The 23213-nt window shown below is 51.9% G+C and overlaps 1 protein-coding gene and 1 long non-coding RNA gene across 2 annotated transcripts in view; both read left to right on the forward strand.

Annotated features, from left to right (window-relative positions):
• The window catches only part of LOC138916685 (liprin-alpha-1-like), a 122648-nt gene that overhangs the window by 57962 nt on the left and 41473 nt on the right, over window positions 1–23213 (forward strand). Inside the window, exons 8-15 of the mRNA XM_070229823.1 lie at window positions 7339–7485; window positions 9067–9200; window positions 10824–10908; window positions 12862–12993; window positions 14301–14363; window positions 15420–15499; window positions 19451–19586; window positions 22727–22950. Coding sequence (XP_070085924.1) covers window positions 7339–7485; window positions 9067–9200; window positions 10824–10908; window positions 12862–12993; window positions 14301–14363; window positions 15420–15499; window positions 19451–19586; window positions 22727–22950 — 1001 coding nt within the window. The remainder of the gene's footprint in view (window positions 1–7338; window positions 7486–9066; window positions 9201–10823; window positions 10909–12861; window positions 12994–14300; window positions 14364–15419; window positions 15500–19450; window positions 19587–22726; window positions 22951–23213) is intronic.
• On the forward strand, window positions 1360–6873 carry LOC138916686 (uncharacterized). Its single transcript, XR_011424004.1, has 2 exons — window positions 1360–2056; window positions 2101–6873. It is a non-coding gene; the product is annotated as an uncharacterized lncRNA (long non-coding RNA).

A 23213-nucleotide genomic window follows, 5' to 3' on the forward strand; every position in this document is an offset into this window, starting at 1 on the left:
TTCTATATGGTTAAAAAGTATTAGTTGGCAGAAATGTTTTAGATTTTTGTTTGTTTTTTCTTCCTTTTTCTCCCCAAAGCCCCCGGTACACAGTTGTGTATTCTTCGTTGTGGGTCCTTCGAGTTGTGGCATGTGGGACGCTGCCTCAGCGTGGTCTGATGAGCAGTGCCGTGTCCGCGCCCAGGATTCGAACCGACGAAACACTGGGCCGCCTGCAGCGGAGCGCGCGAACTTACCACTCGGCCACGGGGCCAGCCCCTGACATAAATGTTTTAAAATTTATTATATCCTGTTTATAGATTTGCTGTTAAGAATTGGGTAATGCAATTTATTTAGGGAGAAGATTTTTCTCAAACTTAAAATTTAGAGCTGTTAATAGGAAGTTTCCATGACGGTAACATCAATGAGAGACGTTCCAGGTGTTCTATGTTATATCCTGCTAGTGGTAGGATCCCTGTCCGCGAAGGCTTGGAGAAGTGTGCACCCACACACTCCACCCCTGCTGTCCAAGTTTTTCTGCTTTGCAAATGGGTAATTATCCCTCCTGCCTATGTATTTTTAAACCTTTGCCAGTAGTAATATGGAAATTGATTTCGTGTAGCGCCATGCTGAAGAAGACTAATCAATATCTCTGAGCCATTAACATCTCTGGAAATCCCGGGGTGCTGCTAAGAAGCTAGGACACACTCTTGCTCCCGCCTTAAAAATAGTTCATGGGGAGAACGTGAGTGACAGGTGAGGTCGCGATAGCCTGCGCGCCCTGCAATAGAAACAGCTGTGGCAGGGCAAGGGTATTTTGAAGAGTCTTGAGTATTAGTTCTAGGATAGTCTGTTGTGTCATTTTCATGCAAATGAAAATATGAAAGACTTCATTTTTGACTGAGTGTGAAATGCAGCTGATGCACAGAGTTAAAGAAGTCCCGTATAGAATTTTACTTGGCTGTTTTGTGGCTCAGCTCCTGTAGCTCCGGCAGAGATACACACGGAAGGGAGACCGTCAGCAAGCTGGCGTCTCCTTCTTCGTGCTGTTTGAAGGCGCTTTACGCAACGTGCTGAGTGCCTGTCCCTCCTCCGGCGGACAGACTGACTGCAGAGGACAGTGGCAGCAGGTGTGTGGGTGTGTGCCGCCCTGTCTCCCGTGCTGCCGTCCGTCTCTGTAGGTAGACCCCCCGTCTCCCTCGGTCCCGGTGGGCAAGGCTCGGAGGAAGCAGCCTGGTGGTCAGTCGGCGGACTCGCGCCCCATCCTCGCCGAGTTCCCTGCGTCAGTTACCTCGTCTCTGAGCCTTCGGAATTCTCATCCGTCAGTTAGGGACGGTAACTGTCGGTTTTGCTTCAGCAAATATTGATTGTCTGCCGTGTGTTAGGCACTGTCTGTCCAAGGGCTGGGTAGACAGATGTTTGGGGGATTAAATGAGATAATAGCCAGCATTTATTGCTTCTAAGCCTCTTTCTGTGAGTTATCTCCCTGAGCCTCGTAACAATACTGTAGAGTATGCTCTCTACTATAAATAGTACTAGAAGGCAGGGGACTGTTCCGCAGCCCGTCTGACAGTGAAGGAATTGAGGCACGGAGAGGTTTGGGAGCCCCTTCAGAGGCCGGTAGCGAATGAGTGTGGAGTTTGGTTATGGTGAAGAGTGCTTTCCTCTGACTCCCACAGTTAACCGTGACCAATAGGGAAAAAAGGAGAATGACGAAGAAAAAGTGCAAACGGTATGCAAATGTGTGGTGGACGGAGTGACAGTCTCTCTCTCCACCCCGTATGTCCACAGTGTGGGGTATTTTATCTGAAAGGCGGTGGTGTTTTTACTGTGCGTTCATAGTTTTCGTAGAGAAAGATGGGTGAAGTTCTACATTGTGAGAATACAAGTAATGAGTAGAATAAGCTTGCTGAGTCAGGGGGCTTAGTGACAAGCTGCCTGGTGATCCGTGCAGAGAAATAAATTATTCTAAGGCCTTTGGTTCCCCGCGTCGATGGGAGGGTGGGAGAAGTGCTCTGGAGGGCCCCCCTGGGGTGTGTTGTGGTCCAGTGCTGCCCCCTTGCCGCTTCCTCACCAGGCGTGCCTCGGTCCAGTGCTGCCCCCCTGCCGCATCCTCACCAGGCGTGCCTCGGTCCAGTGCTGCCCCCCTGCCGCATCCTTGCCCGGCGGGGCCCGCGATTAAAGGATGCCTCTGCACACTGCTCGCTTCTTGTCTCAAGTCTGAGATTGGCAGGCCCGGGGCCGTCCTGCGCTGCCCCAAATGCAGGAGAGGCCGGGAGAGTAAGTGCCTGGGGCTCTCAGCTCCTCTGGCCCGGTGCTGTTCCCAGGCCTGGGGAGGGGCTCAGAGGCCGGGCAGCCAAAACAGGTGACAAATTGTGACAGCGTGCCTGAAATCACTGCAGCTGTGCCTCTGCAGCTGGAGAAGGCCGTTTAGTGTTTACTTACATGGCAGCTGGAACGCTCCTCCTGGCTGGGATTATCGGGGCCAACTGCCGCCTCCCCCTCCCCTGCCCTGACTTCCCCGAGAAGGGAAGAGAACACGTGTTAAATAAACCCGGGGATTAGGGATTTGGAGTTATATCCCGCCCCCCCGCCCCCGTTTGTTACTTTTATTCTCCTTCCTGATGATCTTGACTCCATTTCTGTGAGAAAGTTTCACAAACTGGACAGCGTGTCTTTTTGATGTGTGTATGGTGGGTGCCTGACAGTCACCAGAGTGGGAGAAAGGCCCATGCAGGAAAAAGTAGTAGGTGGTTAGAATAAAGGGTTTAAGTTGGAGAGAATGTGCATTCCGAGGTTGTTTTCTTGTGCAAACCATAGAAATAGTTGTTCCTAACGAAGTTCGACGATGAATTAAGAGATTGTGTGGAAGCAGATTCCTGATTATAGGTTCTGCGTAGTTTGTACAAACCCTTAACGTGCAGTTCGTTCCCCTTCATGTTCCCCAACTGTGTCCACAGGGCTGGGCGCTGCGGGAAGGGAGCCGTTTCCAGCAGACCTGGAAGCGTTAATGCAGTAGCCGCTCTTTCCGCGGCTTCCAGGCTGCGAGCCCGTGCCCCCGCCTGGCCTGGAAACCCACGAGCGGTGGAGGGCAGGGCGTCGCTGCCCACCGTGTCTGGGACTCGGGATGCGGGTTTCTCTGTGCTTTGAAACGCTGCCGGTGTTCCTTCAGTTGTAAATTCGTCTGAAGAGCCTCTGGTGGGAAGTTTTATAGTAATGCCGTGTAAAGAGATAGTGACACACGTAGTGCTAATTTGCAGTAACTTTAAGCATTGCCAGTAATTTAATTTCCAGGGAGCTCCTGAACCGCCTGTGCTCGGGTCTCCGTGGTTCTGTTTGCTGCGCTCGCTGGCGGGCATTAGGTTCGTTCCAGTTGGAAAACCTCTGCGGGAAGGACGGAGGGAAAGGAAGCACTTGCTATCCACACATTCTTGGGTAATTATTTTCATTTGAACGAAAGTTTTGTGCCACTGACTAGGAAATACGTTAAATCCTAGCCCTCTGCTCCCTCTGCTCTAGTCGTCATCTTGGAGATTCCTTCGTCCCTGTGGGGTCACCCGTCCCCTTTTTGAAGCTGATCGCCACGTTTCTGTCTGGAGCTCCACATTTGGGATGCTCCTGCATGCCCAGCCCCGAGTTTTGCCGTATCCCTTAGAAGGCCCGTAGACGTCCTGCTGTGTACCTCAGTCCAGGGTCCTGCTCCGCCTTCCTCCTTGGTCAGCCTCGAGTCTCCCCGCCTCCCTCCCCACTTCACGCGCCTCCTCTGCCCTTCCTCGCTCATCCTGCAGGGCCAGTCCGCAGCTCTGTCCGGTGTTTTCTGCTCTCACGTCGTTTCTGTTTTCCTTTGTGCTCTGGTGCGCTAGCTTGGGCCGTTCGTGGGGCCTTGGTGTCTACATGAGGTGGCTTTGCTTGTGCTTTCTTCCTTTCCAGGCCACCTAGCTCCCAGGGTAACCCAGACCTCTGGCATGAGAAGGTTTTGGCAGGGCCTATCCATGGCAGCAGGTGTTTGGCAGTTTGGCATTCATGGCTCCGTGTTCTGGCTTTATTCACCTTTCCCACATCTTTCCCTCTGTAAATGCCCCTTCACTCTGCCCAACCAGTCTGCTCACTCTGCTCCCCTTCCCTGACGCCTCGTCCTGCGCGATTCCCTGCTCGGGTACTGCCTCTCCCTCTCCTCGCTTTCATCAGACCCCACCTGCCTCTCCAGGGCGAGGTCACCCCTGTGAGGTCTGCTCGGACCAACTCCGATTCCTTTTATCTTTTCTCCAGTTTTTCAAAATGCCACCAGCTTTAAGAAAAACGCAGATGAAAGAGTAGGATCAAGGTCATTCTTGAGGGGGTAAAAGAAATCACAAAAAGATCTCCTGTGGGGCGTGTGGCCAGCCTCTTTCTCCCCATGGGATGATGGCGGTGGGCTTGCTGGGTGAGCGTGGAACAGTCTGCTTTTTCACTGACTGCTGAGTGGCTTCCTCTTCTTTCCCACCCTCCCCTCCTCCTCTACCTCCCCCTCCACACCCGTGTCAAATCTTGGATCCTCTGCTTACTAACTTTCTGATCTTGGCCAAGATATTTCACTTCTGAGACCGTTTTGTCGTCTGTAAAGTAGAGATACTATTTATTTCCCAATATTATAGGCAGATTTAGTGAGAACTAAAATAAAGCATCCACCGCTGTACCCTGCACAAGGTGGGCCTTCATTAGATGCGAGGTGTCTGTCTGCAGACCCCGTAGCCCCGACTCGGGTGACTGGGAGGGCGTACAGCCTGCGGGGGCTTGGTTTGGGTGCTCACCGTGGGATCTCCCCCTGAAGATGACATCGTCTTGAGCTCTGAGTCCCGAGCTGCTTATCAGCCAAGTGACCTTTGTAGGTCACTAACCTGCCCGGGCCTGTCTTCCAGTCTGTGAAGTGAGCTCATTATGTATGCCTTCCTGTCGTATGTGACATCTACTTTTATGTGATAAATATTGGAAAATATTTTGAAAACCAGTCAAGCATTAAGCACGTATAAAGTTATTACAATGAATATTTGTGTCTTAGGAGTACTTAGCATCGTGCCTCCCAACTTTTTTGTTCAGTAAATTGTCCAAATTAATAGGGCTGCTCCTTCTCCAGCTGGTATTGCTGTCTCCTGAGCTTGCTGGAGCCTCGAGAGGAAATCCCTAATAAAGTAGCTTCCGTTCCAGTTTTGTACTTAGACCTTTGGTTCATTCTGAGACGCCCTTCTTGTTAAGTTAGAGGGTAGGTAAAACTGGTTATAATATAAGGCTCGTGTGAGACTGGTTTGCAAGACGTGAATACACGGAGCCATGACAGTTTAAGAAGGTTACAACGCGGTAATATTCACAGTCAGACGTAGTCGTTGCTGGTTCAGATCCACGGGGACCTGTTGTTTGAACACTGCATTGTTCGCCCGGGCTGGGGATTTTGAAACAGTGAGGGGAGCAGTTCTTTCCCTCGAGCAGACTCGTGTGAGCGTGGTCCCGCACGGAAGGGACAGGTGCTGTCTTTCTCAGGGGCCGGCGGAGCCTGTACAGAGCAGCAGGGTTGAGCTCCGGCTGCGACGTCATGTTGGGCATGCGGGAGGCGCGGGGCTGGGGCGGCATTGGGAAGGAGGAGCTGCCACGGGCGCGCGAGCAGGAGCAGAGGGCGCAGTTTGGGCCGGCTGGGCGGGCCTGCTGCGTGTCGGGTGGTTGGCTGCGGAGGGGTGTGGTGTGCCAGGCACGCCGGGTGGGAGGAGAAGGGTCGACAGAGGAACAGAAAGGCACCGAGGGTGTGAGCTCACGGCAGGGCGGTCCCCGAGGGTTACTGTATAAGTGACGGCCAAACAGAACAGCACTGTGAGGCTGTGGTAGGTGCCTCCCCATCTCTGTGGTGAGGCCTCCTTTCCCTGAGGTCTTCGGAGCTGGAGGACCCCCGGTCCAGCTGGTCTGTTAGCCTGGTGGCCGCGGCTACCCGCCGTGCTGCGGTGTGGCTGTAGTGCCCTGGTCTGTGGGTCCCTCACGTCCACGGCTTCCAGGCTGTCTGAATTTATTCTTCGTTATGCTCAGGTTTCCTTCTTGCTTAAGGGGAATGTTGGTTTCGGTTGTCTGCTTGTTCCCTGAAAGTGATGTGAGCGTGATCTGCTGAGCATTAAGGGCGCGTTCCTGGCAGTCTTCCGGCGCTCTGACCTTCTGCTCTGCGAAGGGATGGGTGACGGTATTGAATGTCAGAGGTCGGACCACAGCGAGAGTGGAATTGGCTCACACTGTGCCGTGAGGAGTGTGCTGGAACAATATGCAGAAATAGACTCGTTTCCGGCCCATGTTTCTGCACGTAGAATTATTTACGAGAATCTGTCTAACCATCATTACAAGAGCAAATGAGGGCTGGATACTTTCTCTGGTGCTTCCTCCTGTCACTGCAGCCCGTCCTTTGTAAACAAACAGAACACACGCACGCGCACCCCTGCGAGACCATCTCAGAGAGCCTGTCGGGAAGACCCTTCAGACGTTTTCACGTGGGTGCGGAGCAGCCGCACTGCCCCTTCCGCAACTCGGTGCGAGCAGTTTTCTGTAGGAATTCAAAACAAAGGAAAAGACTGCATTTATTACAGAACTTGTTTAGTTATATTGTTCTTTGGCAGCAGGAGGAGATTATTTATGTGGCGGAGTTTAATATGCAGAGGATTTCGAACTTCTTTAAGACCCGTCACTTTGAATATTAAGACGTGGCTAACGTGAGTTCCTTAGTAAACAAAGAGGGACCTGAAATGGACTTTTAGGTTGGGGGACAGGAATGGCGCTATCAGAAAGTTCTGGTCCTGGTTTCAGTGTTCGATACTGTGTAATAGAATTTTGCTGCTGAATGAGGCATCAGAAGGTTGCATCCAATTAAATTGAACTTTGACTTCTGTTCCCATTTGTTAATGTTATTGCTTTAATTTTGTGGTAATTGCATGAGATTTCATCCAACTTCTAGCCAAGAAAATGAGCCTAGTGTCTCAGCATCGTGTCCTTGAGGGGCTTCGCCCCGTCCTGCAGGAGCGCACTTGCATCGTGAGGCACACAGAGGTCGTGTCTTCATTGTCAAGACCTTCACCTCCTGGGATTCTTGCAAGATTGGGCTATTTTATTATCCGTTTTTCTGGGTAATCTTATGTAGAAAAGGATAAGCTTCGTAAACTGAGTGGCCAAACATAGTAGGTGAATATTTATGATGTTTGAGATAGGTACATTGCCATTCACCTTGAAGGAAACTGGCATCTCTATCAACTGAATTCTGAGGACACTAATTTTATATTTGATTTCAAAATTAGAGTTTAGTCCAGTTTTTTCTCTCTTTAGCATTCACCTTTTTTCCGTCTGAAACACCTAATGTAGGCCATGGCCCAAAAGGAAGACATGGAAGAGAGAATCACTGCTCTGGAGAAGCGCTATCTCGCGGCACAGCGGGAGGCCACCTCTGTGCACGACCTCAACGACAAACTCGAAAACGAAATCGCGCACAAAGACTCCGTGCATCGCCAGGTAGGGAATCTTACAGAGCTCTGTCTGGCTTTCACTGAATAATTACTAAGGCAGTTAAAGGCCTTTTTCCTGTGACTTCCATGTTGGAAACCAAGGCCCAATGTAAAGTTTTTGTAATCTTAGACTACTGTGTTCAAAAGGGTGAATGACTTCAACTGGCCAGTTTTAATTACTTAGGATTTGATTTAACCATTTTATGGAACTGCCCTCCTTGCTTCTTTCTCCTGTTTTGTTTTGTTTTCAGTGAATGTTAATCTGTTGCTTGTTAGCGTTTTTACCAAAGGAGCAGAGTGGCAGAGAGCTGCAAGGCAGTGGCTGCTTGTTAACAGCTGGGTCAGTGTAATACATGGCGCGTTTAGAAATGCAGCCAGCAGGGAGAGTCTGCCCCTCCTGCGGTTTGCTGAGCCACGCTTGCTCCTGTTTCTCTGTAGCCCCAGAGAATCGAGTTAACCAGAAAACCCCAATTCAGCTTCTTGAAAATAAAGTGAGTTCATCTGGTGTATCATAAAGTATATCATTAAACCCAAAATAAAAATAAAACATAAAATACTAGGAAGCCATTAACAATTTTATTGTGGAATACTGTTTGAGAGCTTGGGAGTTGTTCACAGGGATGACTTTAAAGGGCAGACCACAAAATACTGTGGACAGTGTGATGCGTTTTCCAAAGGTTTTCAAGCGTAATATATTGTCTGTATGTCTACGGAGATACGTGCACACAGGAAGAGGAGAAAGCTGCTTAGGAGCAAATGTCCACCTCTCAGGAACCTGAACTTACAGATGATTTTTAAAATTTTCTTTTTTTAAGAAGTTCTTGTCTAAGTTTCCTACATTGAAGTTTTTTTTTAGAGTAGGAGGACTTTTTATTTTTTTTTTATTTTTTATTTTTTATTTTTTTTTATTAATGTTATGATAGATTACAACCTTGTGAGATTTCAGTTGTACATTTTTGTTAGTCATGTTGTGGGTACACCACTTCCCCCTCCGTACCCTCCCCCCACCCCCCCTTTTCCCTGGTAACCACCGATCAGATCTTAGAGTAGGAGGACTTTTTAAAAGAACAATGATACATTTACAAAAATAGCTTGACTAGCTTTTCCTTAGGCCGACTCTTCGAAGGTCTCTGTTTCAAAGGAGAAGGCCATCTTTTGGCTTCCCTGCCCCTGGCAGTTGGCTGGAAGTAGTGTTACCTTCAAATCATGGGTCTGGTTATTTTTTAAAAAGGGTTAATGATGACTCTTCTTCCTTAACTTGTCAATAAGAATGAGCAAGCTTCCACAGAAAATGCGTTTTCTTTCATGTATAGGAACTTTGTTTTTTGTTTTTTGTTTTTTTTTTTAAGAAAAAAGACTTCTTCAAAGATATTTAGGTAAAGCAAATACTTTGGCAGAGGCGCTTTGCACATTGAAATCAAGCCCAAACAGTGGAAGACGAGGTTCACTCTGAAGTGCCTGCCAGCACAGTGCTGCTTCTGTCAGAGCTGGTTTAGGAGATGTCTGCGTTTAGAGTTTTCCTCAGTTTGTCAATATGGAGAGGGCCAGAAGATTTGGTCCATTTTGATGCTCTGCTCTCGTTTCGTAGACTGAGGATAAGAACCGCCGGTTACAAGAGCGCCTGGAGTTGGCGGAGCAGAAGCTGCAGCAGACCTTGCGGAAAGCGGAGACGCTCCCCGAGGTGGAAGCGGAGCTGGCCCAGAGGGTGGCCGCGCTCTCCAAGGTGCCGCCTTGGGTTCCCTTCTGGGGCCAATGTCGGGATTTTGATCTTGAGATGATTTCCCTGTGTGCCTTGTTTACCTTTTGTTCTTATGTCGGTGCACCTCCGCCCACGAAAGAGCTCAGATTGGTTCTTAGTCTTGCGTTGTCTGAGATTGGACCGCTTTTTAAATGCCCAGTGTGAGCCTCCTCTTTTGTTATCCCCGAACTAATTTCTCTCCAGTTTTGTCAGGTGTGTGCTGTTCATCCCCAGGCTGCTTGATCTAAGAGTCACTGCTGCTTAGAGTTAGTCAGCAACTCAAAGTGTAGGATGGAAGCTTTGTGTAGAAGGATAGACTTGGTCCCAGAAATCGGAAAACACCATTCTCATTTGTTTTACTTTTTCTTTTTTTTTTGCTAAGCAAGAGTCACCCTGAGCTAACGTCTGTTGCCAGTCTTCCCCTTTTTTGTATGTGAGCTGCTGTCACAGCATGGCCACTGGCAGATGAGTGGTATAGGTTTGCTCCTTGGAATTGAACTCGGGCTGCCAAAGCGGAGCACAGCGAACTTAACCACCAGGCCACCAGGGCTAGCCCTGCCATTTTCTTTTAAAGACAATGAAAATAAATTTGTAATAAACAAATTTTTAAGCAATTTATTCATTCATCTGTTCAACAAATGTTGACTAGGCGTATGCAAGACACGCGCCCTGCCCTCTCTATCCACAGGTGACTAGGCACCTTCAGAATGATGTTGTAGGTGCTAGAAGCAGGTGGCCCGTACGGGAGGAGGAAGCACGTGATGACAGAGAGCCCAGCCTCCCTGGGCCTAGGGAAGGCTTAGCCTCCAGTGCCCGTGGGAGTCAGCCAGGCAGAGAAGCGGCCCCGGGCCAGGGGGCCTCCTGGCAGAGGCCTGTGTGGGCGCCTCCGTCAGTGGTTTCATGTCGCCTGGTTCGAGCTTAGTGAGCTGCTGGGGAGGGCACCCATGGGAAAAGGGCAGGACAGGCACAGGCTGCTGCTGGTGAAAACTCGCCTTGGGTGGGTCAGATGCTGTCGAGTGCGCACAGGCCTCCCTCAGAGCAAGTTCACTGCTAACAGCTGTCGCAGAACCGCTTCTCTTCCTTCGTGATCTGTGTTTAAAGTGTCGGTTTCTTCTCTCCCCTGTCGTCTCTCCTGTCCCTGGTTGGCCTTATAGTCTGACCCTTTGTCTTCTGGAATGTCTGCTGCTAAGGAAGCTAAACTGTTCGAACTTACTTCCCAGCTCAGGAAGGTAGAACGTGTGCATTGCTCTCACTCGCGCTTGCTGCTTCCTGCTTTCCCTGCTGACTAACCAAACGCGGTGTGAGGGTGGGGAGCATACGATCCACTGAAATTGGGCACGGGGTCGGGGAAGCACATTTCTCTCAGCACATTTGTCACCAACACCAGTCCTGCCTCAGCGTCACCAACGTGAGAGGATTAAGCGCTTCCCAGATGAGCACGTGAAGCCACGTAGGCTGTGTCGGGAGATGTAAGGAGACGCTTTCCGTCTCACGTGGTTGACAGTGGTGCACGCAGAGCATGTTCCGCTGGCTGCCGCCGCAGTGGCGTACAGCATGCTGCCAGGGAAGCGGAGGCACTGGTTGAACTTACACTGTGTGTGCTGACCGGCCGAGGAGAGACACGGCAACACTGAGGAGAGGCTGCGCCAGATGGAGGCACAGTTGGAGGAAAAGAATCAAGAGCTGCAGCGGGTACGTGTCCAGGCACAAGGCCGAGCGCCGAGCCCGGTGCGGGGGAACGCGCTCAGGCAGGGGAAAGCGACACCTCGTGATTCCACTTGTCCCGACCCGGACGCCGGTCCCTTCTCCATCCTGTCATGTGTGTTTCGTTTGTGGCCTCATATACGAGTCGTCTGCTGACAGGTGCATCCACCCCGGGGACGGTCATGCCAGCACTGCAGCAGGGGAAGAGCTTGGTGCCCGTAGGCCCTGCAGGGAGGTGGGTCCCCAGCCCGAGGAGGCCGCTTGCTTCTCTGACAAGCCTGTCAGGGGACCTGCTCCAGGCGCCCCTGAAACCTGAGGTGCTGGCCTGGGGTCCTCGTGAAACTTAGAGTGAGGTGTGTTGTCCTAGATGACAGGTCCACTTGCTTAGGATATGGCACTGAAAGCCCAAATTCAGGTCACGGGCCTGACTGTCTCCCAAAGTACCAAAGTATGACTCCAGACACACAGGTGTGTGCAGAGGTGGGTATTGGCGAGGAAGAGGAGACTGTGACTGAGCTGTGAGCTGTGAAGAGAGTGTGCAGTGGAGGCTCGTGTCAGTTGAATCCTGAGAGAGTTTTCCCTGAGGAGTTGGTCAGGTGTCAGTGTGGAGCATCCAGGCAATGGAGCGAGTGGCCGCCCTGCATCCGGCTGGCACCCAACCTTACGACACCAATTCAAGGCCGTCAGATTTTATTTTCACCAGAAGCCTGTATTCTTGGGCGTGGACTGCAGACTTTCAAACATTCTGACTCCCTTCAGAAGATTGTATCTTAGTCCTCTGCCTGCCCCCCATACGCACACACGTAGCTCTTAGGCAGAGATTTTTATCCGTTTGGGGATGCACTTCCTTACTTTCAGAACTGTTGATAGAATTTGGAAGGACCAGTGTTGAGATAGGGGTGCCATTTATAACTAAGGCAATTCCAATTAAACGTTTAGGTTGCTTTGCTTTAAAAATATTTGAACACCGGTGCCTTATTGTGTGGTGTGCTGGGTCTCTCCAGATGGTGGTAGCTGCTGTGTGTTGGGCATGATTCTGAGAGCCTTCTGTTTGATTTGACCATGACCCATGAGAAAAGGGAGATGCTGGCACCCGTGGTGGTCAGCTGAGGACGCTGAAGCACGGAGGGCTTGACTGTGTTGGCGATTCCCTGTGGGCTGCTCCTCCAGGCAGCGTGGCTTGAGCGCAGGTCTCAGCCCCCGAGCCATGCTGCCCTCTGCCCGGGAGCTGCCCACCGGCCCGGGGGACCCACCCTGACAGGTGCCGCCTGTTAGCCCTTCCTGTCCCCTCCACGTACCCTTTGTATTTGTTCAGAATAAGGGGCGAAAACAAGCTTTGTAAGCCGTGAAATTGATGATAGTTTTATAAAACACAGACTTAGCAACTTTATTTTTATGTTTTAAAATTACTCATGATTATTTGTAATTTTTCAACGTAAACGTTCATGACAAAAAATTCAAGTGATGTAGGAGTATAAAGAACAGGGGAAAGTCTCTGTCTCCACTGTTTTTTCCCCAGATGAATTTCTTTACCTTTTGCTTTGTGAGTTGAGTTCATTTTTTCCCCTGAATCCAGACGCAAGCTTCTGTTTACATGGGCAGATTCCTCCACTGGTGTGTGGATAAGCTGATCCCCTTGAAACTCTGCTGTGTCTGGGTGTAAATCTGCTCCTGGAGCCCACCTGACAGTCAGGGATGGGTGACGTTGCTGAGGCCCCGTGAGGGCCTCGTTTAAGGAGCAGTGGACGTTCTCATTAACGCTCTCGCAGACTTGGCCCTGCCTTTCTCTGCGCCTGTGAGGCAGTCCTGGTCATCGTGTAGACGTCCACTGATGGCGGAGGGCCGGAACAGCCCAGGGATCGTGGCACGGGTGACTCCACGGTGGGGGAAACGATCCTGCCTTTGCTCGCAGTGGCCAGGTTTTTGTTTCTCCTGTTCCAGGCAAGGCAGAGAGAGAAGATGAACGAGGAGCATAACAAACGCCTGTCCGACACCGTCGACAAGCTTCTGTCAGAGTCTGATGAGAGGCTCCAGCTTCATCTCAAAGAGAGGATGGCTGCCCTGGAAGACAAGGTGGGATGTCACACACCTCGCCGAAGGTTTCCCATCCTTTACAGAGAGATCGCCCATGTTCTGCTCCCCAGGAATGCTGCATAATGGTGGTTAACAGCCATTACAGGAAGTAGAAATGACTCCGTAAGGAGGAAAAAGTGCCAACTGTTAACCGCTCGCTGAATTAACTTCTCGTTTGTTATGTTCTTGCCCAATTTGTGTGTATGGAAGCTTGTTTACCATTCTTATTCTCTAGAGCAGGAGTTGGCAAACTGTTTCTATAAAGGGCCAGATAGTAAAAATTTTAGGCTTTTACGAATTATGAGTAATTGAGCAAAATAATTTCATGCCTACTAATAATGAGCATGAAAGCAGCCGCTGATGACATGTGAGTGAGTGACTGTGTTCCAGTAGAACTTTGTTGACAGGGACAGGCCCTCGCTTGCCAGCCCCTGCACTGGAATCTTTTGCTGGGCCCAGCCCTCACCCCTTCGTTGCTCCTGCGTCGGAAGTTAATTTCTGTCTCGTTTATAAACATAACAGTGTAGGAGAATGGTGTAAAATAAAGGCTTGGATCAACTGAAAGTGTTCCAGCTCCTCCCTCTCTCCCTCCATTCGGTTTGGAAAACGTCTGAGCAGGACTCATGCTCCTCTCATCATGGGGACACTTCAGCCATCCCCAGGGTGAAGGAGAGCCCTAGAATTTGTCAGAGAAGCTCTCATGGGCGACAGTTGCATTGGGCCTTGGCACGACCTGTCCCGACTACACGGGTGTCCCTAAAGATAACGGCCAGAGCCTGCCCTGAGGTGGGCACCGTGGTCACGCTCATTCGAGAGAGACCAGTGGTCATTACTAATGACGTGACGTTCCTGTTGCACAGAGCCCGTCAGGAAAGGCGTTATCAGAGACCACACAGGGCGCTTCCCCCTTTCCTCCTTGATCAGTGGGCCAACCTTAAGGGCAGAATACTTTTACCTTAGATTTAAACTGTACATTTGAAACTTATGTCAGGTTTCCCAAGTGACTGATGAATTGTAAAATCTAAAAGCTACTATAAACCAGTTTAACGGATGCAGATAAGCCTACACCATGGGCTTGACATGCTTACTTAGAAAAATCCATCACGGAGGTAGTAGGTTCTGTATTTACAAATTATCATGAGAAGTTGCGATGGTCTCACTGTTGCATTTCACTCTAATACTGCTCATGAGTACGTTCACGTGGCCCCTTTTCCGTGGTACTTTATTGTCTTAGACAGAAATGTAGCCATACTATTATGTGGAACGTTTTCAAGAATCAACACTAAAGGACTCTTCATCTTTTGCAGAATTCTCTATTACGAGAAGTTGAAAATGCAAAAAAGCAGTTAGAAGAAACGCAACACGATAAGGTACTTAAATCTCTAAATCATTGAGAAATCCGTGAATTGAGCGAGTTCACTGTTGCTATAACTACTACAGACGTTGGGTGAAGTGGGGTCAAACTTTCCTGCTGTAAGATTTATGGCACTCCTAGAGTTGTGCGTGAATGCGTTTGTGTTGGCGGTGGATGTTAAGTCTGGCAGCGGGTAGGGATCAGAGTTCTGAGTCCTTTCTGGGTTCATTTGGAAGCTAAAACCTTAGCACAAACCTGTCCTCTAGAACTGTGCTGTGCAACAGAAATGTAATGGGAGCCACATGTATAATCTAAAATTTTCTAGTAGCCACATTTAAAAGTGTAATATGAAACAGGTGAAATTAGTTTTACTTAACCTGATAGAGTCAAATGTTATTTTATCATGTCATTAATATAAAAGCTAATGAGCTGCTTTACATTCATTTTTTCATAGTGGGTCTTTGAAACCTGCTGTGTGCTTTATAGTTACAGGACATCTCAGTTTGGACCAGCCCCATTCAGGTGCTCAATGGCCACGTGTGGCGAGTGGCTGCTGTATGGGACAGCATAGATCTAGAAGGTTATAGGTGACTTAAAAAGTTTTTTGTCAGTTTTCCTTACTGTTTTGACGTGTACAAAAATGAGATTGGACGTACAAATGAACAAATGATTCATGAATGAATGAATGTGTGCTCGATGTGAGACAAAGACAATACAGAAAGGAAAAAGACAACACAGGGAAGTCTGTGCAGTAGAAGGTGAGTATTGTTCGCCTCTCCCACCCCAAATCTCTCTACAGAATTAATAATTGTTAATGACTCGGTGTTTCGCCTCTAAAAACTTCTCTTTGACTAAGACATGACTTTTTATTCATCAGGGTTTATAAAGCTAATTTGGTGGTCTGAGTGTTTATGTTTACTATAGGACTCTCGGAGAAAACGTTCTCAGAACTAAAATACTTGATATTTATAACTGCTAATTTAACCTATTATGGTTATGTTCAACATTTGATGCAAATAATTTTAAATCCTGAAGGAGACAGCTGCAGTATGTGTCATTTGCTGTTTTGTAGGATCAGCTCGTACTGGACATCGAAGCCTTGAGGGCTGAGCTGGACCAAGCGAGGCTGAGAGGGGCATCCCTTAACCACGGGTACGGCACTCACGCGTTCACAGACACTCTCCAGCACCTGCTGTGTGTGTACGGGGCGCTCACAGACGTGCTCCGGCATCTGCCGTGTGTGTACAGGCCACTCACGTGCTCACAGACGTGCTCTGGCACCTGCCGTGTGTGTACGGGCCACGCCTGCGCTCACAGACACTCTCCAGCACCTGCCGTGTGTGTACAGGGTGCTCGCACACTCACAGACGCACTCCAGCACCTGCTGTGTGTGTACAGGGCGCTCACACCCTCACAGACACTCTCCAGCACCTGCTGTGTGTGTCCGGGGCGCTCACAGACATGCTCCGGCACCTGCCATGTGTGTACAGGGCACTCATGCGCTCACAGACGTGCTCCAGCACCTGCCCTGTGTGTACAGGGTGCTCGCACACTCACAGACACATTCCAGCACCTGCTGTGTGTGTACAGGGTGCTCACAGACATGCTCCAGCACCTGCCGTGTGTGTACAGGGCGCTCACGTGCTCACAGACATGCTCCGGCACCTGCCATGTATGTACAGGGCGCTCACATGCTCACAGACGCACTCCAGCACCTGCCGTGTGTGTACAGGGCGCTCACATGCTCACAGGCGCACTCTGGCACGTGCCATGTGTGTACAGGGTGCTCACGCGCTCACAGACACACTCCAGCACCTGCCATGTGTGTGCAGGGTGCTCACGTGCTCACAGACGTGCTCTGGCACCTGCTGTGTGTGTACGGGGTGCTCAGACATGTTCAAGCGCCTGTCGTATGTGTATAGGGCGCTCACACCCTCACAGACGCACTCCAGCACCTGCCGTGTGTGTACAGGGCGCTCACATGCTCACAGGCGCACTCTGGCACGTGCCATATGTGTACAGGGTGCTCACGTGCTCACAGACACGCTCCAGCACCTGCTGTGTGTGTACGGGGAGCTCACGCACTCACAGACACGCTCCAGCCCCTGCCGTGTGTGTACAGGAACACATGCAGGCCACAGGGGCAGCCAGCTGAACACACTGCCTGGCCTGAGCTCAGGGAGCCTGGGGCTTCGGAGCAGGCCGGAGGGCAGAGGACAGCATCATCCTGAAGGTTAGGTTCTGGTACCTTGGAGGTTCCCGTCACGTCCTTGACTCAACTCAGAACCGCAGGAGGAGGTGGGGCTGGGGACGATTGATTAGTGTCGGGCATATGAGTGTGAGGCACCCGCCAGAGTGTGGGCGTGATGGTGTCGGGATCGGAGGACAGAGCCCAGGGTGCCAGAGGAAGCCCCGTCCACCTGGGAGTGACGGTCGCATCCTCGAGGTGAAAGAGAAGGCCGCGGAGAGCCTGCGCTGCTGGAGCGGGAGGATGCCCTGACGTTCGCGTGTCTGGTGCGGCGCTTGGAGTCTGTATGTTTTGAAGAGGCTGAGAGTTAACGGCGTGGCGCTCGCAGATCTTTCGAGGCGTGACCGGGCCGGCTGCTGCGGGAGTGAGCCCCCTGGCTCGGCGTGAATCTACCAAGTTGCCCGGCATCCTGAGTTTTTCTTCCTCATCGTGGTAGAGGCGGTAATTCTCATTTAGGTGATTTACTTCTTTGTAGAAAATGGTCATCAAGTGAGAGTTACGCTTTAGCAAAAGTTATCGAAGCGCTTACCTGGTGGCAGTGACTGAAACACAGGAGACGGGCCCCTGCCTCCAACACGACTCAGGAGGAAGCTCCGAACCTCTGCAGGTGTTCCGGCATTTGCCAAGTTAGGACATCCTGAAGGTTTAGGGTATCTTGCGGCTGTCCCTGCCTAACCCACTCCTAGAAACTAGAGGAGAAATCAGCGAGGACAGAGAGGCAGAGCCAGAAGCTTCCCCTGATGCCGAACCCGCTGGAAGGTGGAGTTTCGAGGAGGAGAGTGTGCGCATCAGAGAGCGAGGTGCAGAGGAGGACCAGTGCAGGGAACAGGCACTCGCTTTCTGCTTCAGGTCCTCGCTGGTGGAAGGCTCGTGTCGTTAGAGCGCTGCAGGCGGACCCGCTGCTCGGGATTGCAGGCGTGTGTGCGAGGAGGCTCTCACAGGCACGTGGGTGAAGAGGAAGTGGACACGCGTGTGTGACTCTTGTGGAAGTCGAGTCCTGAAGGGAAGGGAGCCGGTGTAGGAGCTTGAGGGGGTGGCAGAGCTGGGGGCAGTTTTTCCGATGGAGACGTCTTGACATGTTTGCCGGTCCCAGGTGTGATGTTAGAGGTGAAAGACAAGGAGAGAAAGGAGCTCTTTGCTCTGGTAGTGCAGAGGTGGCAGGAGGGGATGGCCAAGGTCACCTGGGGCGGAGTGGTCTGAAGACAGTGGGCAGGAGAGGCTGCATGCGGAGGGAAGGGCTTTGTTTCCGGGAGGCAAGGCTAGAGGCTGCATGTCAAGTGGCCTAGAAGAGAGGTGGTTGGGAGCTGTAGAAACGGGGGGAAGACCAATCACAGTAGGCGTGGAAGGGCCTTGGGTGGACTGAGGAGAAGGGGTCTGGCAGGCAGGGCAGGCTCAGCTCATTTGGTGTGACTCCACGGTGAGATCGGTCATCTTGTTTTTGTGATCTTCTCCATGAGAAAAGGTAGTCTAGCTTGAGGAGTGGAAAAGCACGGTGATGGGTGGCCTTCCATAAACAGATTGGCCATATAGAAGAGAGGCTTCAGCAAGTGATCAGCTGCAGGGTGGTGGCGGGTCGGGAGGCAGGTAAGCCTGGGAAGGGGTGTCAGAATCGGGAAGCATTTGTGCTTCCCGAACCGTCCAGAGGTACACGCAGGATTTCAGGTGCATCGCTTTCATCTGCCGTTGAACCGTCTCACGGCCCCAGAGCAGTTGGGCTGGAAGTCACCCTGAGGGAGAGTGAGAGTGTCGTGAGGAGTAAGGGGTAGAGGAAGTAGGGCTGGGTGTGCTCCAAGGGGAATTCCAGACTTGGAGATCTTCGAACAGGCAGTAAATCTCGTGTAACGCTACAAGAAGGTATTTCTTTAAAAAGATGTCGAGAGGTGTGTACCAAAAGTAGATGAGTTGGCATGTCAGCCTGGCCCTGTCCACGATCGGGTGGGGAGGCTCGAGGGGTCCCCTGTCTAACTGGCTTTAATCAGATGAATGGACTCTGTCTTCTCAGATCGTAAGGCCTCCTGAAAATGAAGGCAGCCAGCCTTCTTTCCGGAGAACAGGGAGGCCCTCGGTGGCGGGCCAGGACTGAGGTGTGGCTGGGGTGCCCACGGTCACGGCTGAGCGCTGGGCTGGGCTGCGCCCTCCTCGCCTCCGCTCACCAGTTCCTCCCCAGGGCCTCTCCTAGTGACTCTCTTGAGCGTCTCCCTCGCGGGTGCTCAGGGCCCCAGTCACTGGTTCAGGGGACTGTTTTAGCCGGGCGTGTTGATTGTCTGTCAGTCTGATTGCACGCAGTCTCTGCTTTTGGTTCGGAATCCTCAAAGCGTCCTGCCCAGCCCGGTTCATACCAGCCCGAGCTGTGGTCAGAAGGGCTTCTGCAGCCGCTCCCTCCAAGGGGCCTGTGGGAGCGCTTCAGACAGTGCCACACAGAGAGAGGAGTGTCGGTGTCCACCAGCCTCACACTGCGGAGCCTGGCACAAATGGGAGAGTGACCGTGGAAGGCCGCAGGTCGGGGTGGGGGTGCTTCCTGGTGGGTCGAGGAGAAGGTCGAGCAGAGGCAGGGCTGAGCACCCCTCTGCGGGCCCTGACATGGGTGACGGATGCCTCTTCCACGGCCCAGACAGCTGGACCCCATCCTCTCATCTCCAGGTCTGCAGTGGCAGCATTGGCTTTCCTAGGTATGGAGTGTCCCCGCTGGCGGGGCTGAAAGGCTCAACGCTGGCGGGAGCGAGGACAGAGGTGCCCTCCTTGGAGTCCTTTTTCTGTGAAATTACGTGTTTTCCAAATTGACAGCTTCTGGCTTGACTAACAAACTTAGTTCACTTTTCTTATCTAATAATGACCTTTTGTTTTCCATATTTCAGCCGACCCCACTTGGGCAGTGTCTCGGATTTCAGGTTCCCTGTGGCAGACGGTCCCGCAGACGCCTCCAGCAGCAGCGCGGTGTTGCGGCGCCCCCAGAAAGGCCGCGTGGCAGCCCTGCGGGATGAGCCGTCCAAGGCAAGGGCCTCCGTCCTCGCCGCCCGCGAGCTGCCGGCCCTCGGGCGTGTCTCCTGCTCGTCCCGTGACTTTGAGACTTTGGGGATTCCAATGGTCATAGGTCGCCTTCTCTCTTCCCCTCCCCCCATTTTCCTTTTTCTGGCTAAGAGTTTCGTTTTAGGCATGCTTTTTTCTGAAGAACAAGTTCTGATAGAATATGACCTACTCTTAAGTGCAACGTAATGTAATTAGTACGGTTTGGAAGCAGCGATAAGCGTGAATGAATGCGTGTATCCGTCATCTTTTAGTGAGAAGAATTCACATCGGGAAGTTTAAATACCTTCCTACTTGTGTCTGTTTAACAGCACGTCTTTATCTACTTCTACGTATTTTTATTTACAGCACCCGTATTCAGTGCACACCTGGTTTGGGCCAGGCGTCATTATAGACTAGGGCTCCAGCAGTGAATACAGGCAGAGAAGATGCCCGCACCGCCAGGGCGCACGTTCTAGTGAGGAGCCAGCGTGCGTGAGAAGTACAGTACGGGCCGTGTGTCAGTTTCCTCTCACTGCGGTCACGGGCTGCTGCGAGCTCAGTGGCCTAAAGCAAGGAGCACTTAGAGTTCACAGGTTCCGTGGGCTCGGGGCTGTGAGCAGGACGGTTCGGGCTCAGTTCTCCTGAGGTTGCAGCCGTCCGGATTCTCGCCTGGGGCTGAAGAGTGCACTTCCAGGCTCACTCGCCTGGCTCTGCCTGGCCCCTCTCTGGGGGCTGCTTGAGTGTCCTGGAAAGGTGCCCGCCAGCTTTGCTCCGGGCTCATTCTGAGAGAGAGCCAGGAGAAAGCCCCAGAGCCTCTGAGGCCCTGGTCTGGAGGCAGCACGCCTTCACCTGGGCTGCACTCGGTGCGTTAGAGTGAGTTAGCGAGTCCTGCCCTCACTGTGGGCCAAGGGAGGAGTGTTAGAGAAGTGTGGACGTATATTTAAACCACCACAGGGTTTCCGATGGTCATAAGCAGGGAAAGGAAACCCGGGGTACCCTGAGCTGTAGGAGGGGAATGATAGTTTTAAGTAGGGTAGCCAGCGAGGTCTCACAGGGACGGTGACATTTGAGCCAAGGAAGGGAAGGACCCATTTGGAGATATTAGAAGGTCATGCCAACACGATGTGCTGATGGGTTGAATATAGAGTATGAGACAAAGAGGCGAGTGAGGCCCCCGAGGGCCCGTGCTTGAGCAGCTGGAGGCTGGAGGCTGTCTCCTGCGATGAGGAAGACTGCGGGGCAGGGGAGACGAGTGGAGCCTGGCCCTGATCAGGTCGACAGCCCTATCTGCTGTCCAGGTGGACGTGTCAGGTAGGCAGTTGGATATTCTGGCCTGGAACCCAAGAGAGAAGTCTGGACTAGAGATAAAGATGTGGGGGTCATGACCATACAGATGGTGTTTAAAGGTGTAAGATGAGATCAAGTCCAAAGTGGGTGCCTGTTGATAGAGAGGAGCTTCCAGGATAGAGCCGTGGGCCCCTCCAAAATTGAGAGGTTGGGGAGACTGAGAAGGGACCGGCAGGAGACTAAAGAGTGACAAGGAGGTAGGCAGAAACCCTGGACAACGGGGCCTGCAGCCGAGTGAGCGAGATGCTCAGGGAAGAGGGGAGAGCAGTAGGCCTGGGCCTGCCGATGGGCCAGACGAGAGGGCGGTGGAGGTCAGTGGCGGACTTCTTAAGGTGGGCGCTTTGATCCTGGAGCAGCTCTGCGGGAGGGGAGGTGAGCAGGAGGAGAGGAGGTGGAGGCGGAGTCGAGGCGGCTCTGGAGACCTTTTACTCATCGGGACGAAGTGCAGTGGTGGCTGGAAGGAGACGTGGCATCCAGGTTCCGTGGGTTCTGGTGTGTTATCTGAAGGAGGGAGAAGGGCGCAAACCTTCTCAGGCTGATGGGAGTGGGCCAGTAGAGAATCGATTACCCCGTGAGAGGGAGGGAGCACAGCAGGCGAGCCTGGAGTCAGCCGGAGGGGGTGCGCCTCGTGCCCAGAGGTGGGGCTGGCCTGGGTGGGGGCCCAGGTACCTGGCCACGACCTCAGATCTTGGGAGGGGAGGTGGAGTGCATGGGTAAAGGCCCGGGGGACGGGGAGATAAGCCAGCAGGGCATCTCAAGTCTTGTGGTTGCTCTAATGTCGTGTCGGTGAAGTGGGAGGCAGGGCCCTGGGCTCAGTGAGGACAGGAGAGGAAGAGATGGAGGCTTAGAGAGAGGGGCTGAGACAGCCGCACGGGATGGGTCACGTGGCCCCGGCGCGCATGCCTTCTCTGTGCGCGTTCTGATTGCACACGGTACCCCTCCATCACGCGAGACAGGAGTTGGCTCGGCACAGAGGAGCCTTTTCTCCGAGAGCCTCAGTTCTCTAGAGAACGTGGTCCGCCAGCTCGCTCTTCCCTGGGTGTTGAGACGAGTGCGTCCGACGGCTGCCCTGCTGTCTCCTTCTGCCCCTGCCTGCTGCTGTCTGTGCTCGTTCACACCGGGCTCAGAAGAGGGAGGATTGGGGAACTCCAGTGAGGTGTGTTACTCGATAACACTAGTACAGTGGTGTGGCAACTGCAGTGAACACAGCTGCCGTGGATCTAGTGAACTTTTTACTTCCCATTAGCGTGGCTGATCGTGCCATGTTTTTGTGTGTGTGGTTTTTGTTTTTGTTTTTGCTGAGGAAGATTAGCCCTGAGCTAACGTCTATGCCGGTCTTCCTCTGTTTTATATGTGGTTCGCTGCTACAGCGTGGCCAACTAGCAGTGTAGGTCCAAACCCGTGGATTCAGGCCACCGAGGCAGAGTGCACCGAACTTAACCACTATGCCACAGGGCCGGCCCCCCCATGGTGTATTTTTCTAATTTTCAGTTTTTGTTTGCACTCGGTCTTGTCACCATTGTGAATAACGTCATGGAAATGCCTTGTGTCCACAGTGAGATGTGACTGTTACCAGGCAGTCTAAGTAATCGACTGTCCTGCCCCTGCAATACTGCCTGCTTAATACGTGTCAGCAACTTACAAGCATGGCCTATTTTTCCAAAATCTTTTGGGCTTCTATTTAAAAGATATTTAAGTTTCTGCTAGGTTTACTGTAAGTTGCTGTAACTTGGTTGTTATTTTCCATCTTTGCTGAGATTTGATTTTCTTGTTTCTAGGTACAGACTCTTAATGAACAGGATTGGGAACGTGCCCAACAAGCGAGTGTCCTGGCCAACGTGGCGCAGGCCTTCGAGAGTGATGTGGACGCGTCCGACGGCGAAGACGACAGGGACACCGTCTTCAGCCCAGCTGGCCTCTTGTCCCCCAGTGGGCAGGCCGATGCCCAGACGCTGGCCATGATGCTTCAGGAGCAGCTGGATGCCATCAACAAGGAGATCAGGTACGTGGGCTTGTGCATAGCACCACAGACACCATGCATGTCTCTAAAGAATTGTATGCTACCTAGGACAGTCTGGAAGAAATACTGTGGACGTATTCTACACGTCCCATGATAGTAAAATTTAGTTCAATCCTGTTTGAATAGTTTTAAGTTCTGAGGTTGCCCTTGATTGGAAAGTTCAGTTGACCGGGCGTTCTCGCCACAGTTGTGGTGTGGGTACACTTGTGTAAGATCTTGCAGAAGGGTGAAAGGGGTTCAGTCCG

This window comes from Equus caballus, chromosome 12 (genome assembly GCF_041296265.1).
Source record: "Equus caballus isolate H_3958 breed thoroughbred chromosome 12, TB-T2T, whole genome shotgun sequence".
In the NCBI taxonomy this organism is placed as follows: Eukaryota; Metazoa; Chordata; class Mammalia; order Perissodactyla; family Equidae; genus Equus; species Equus caballus.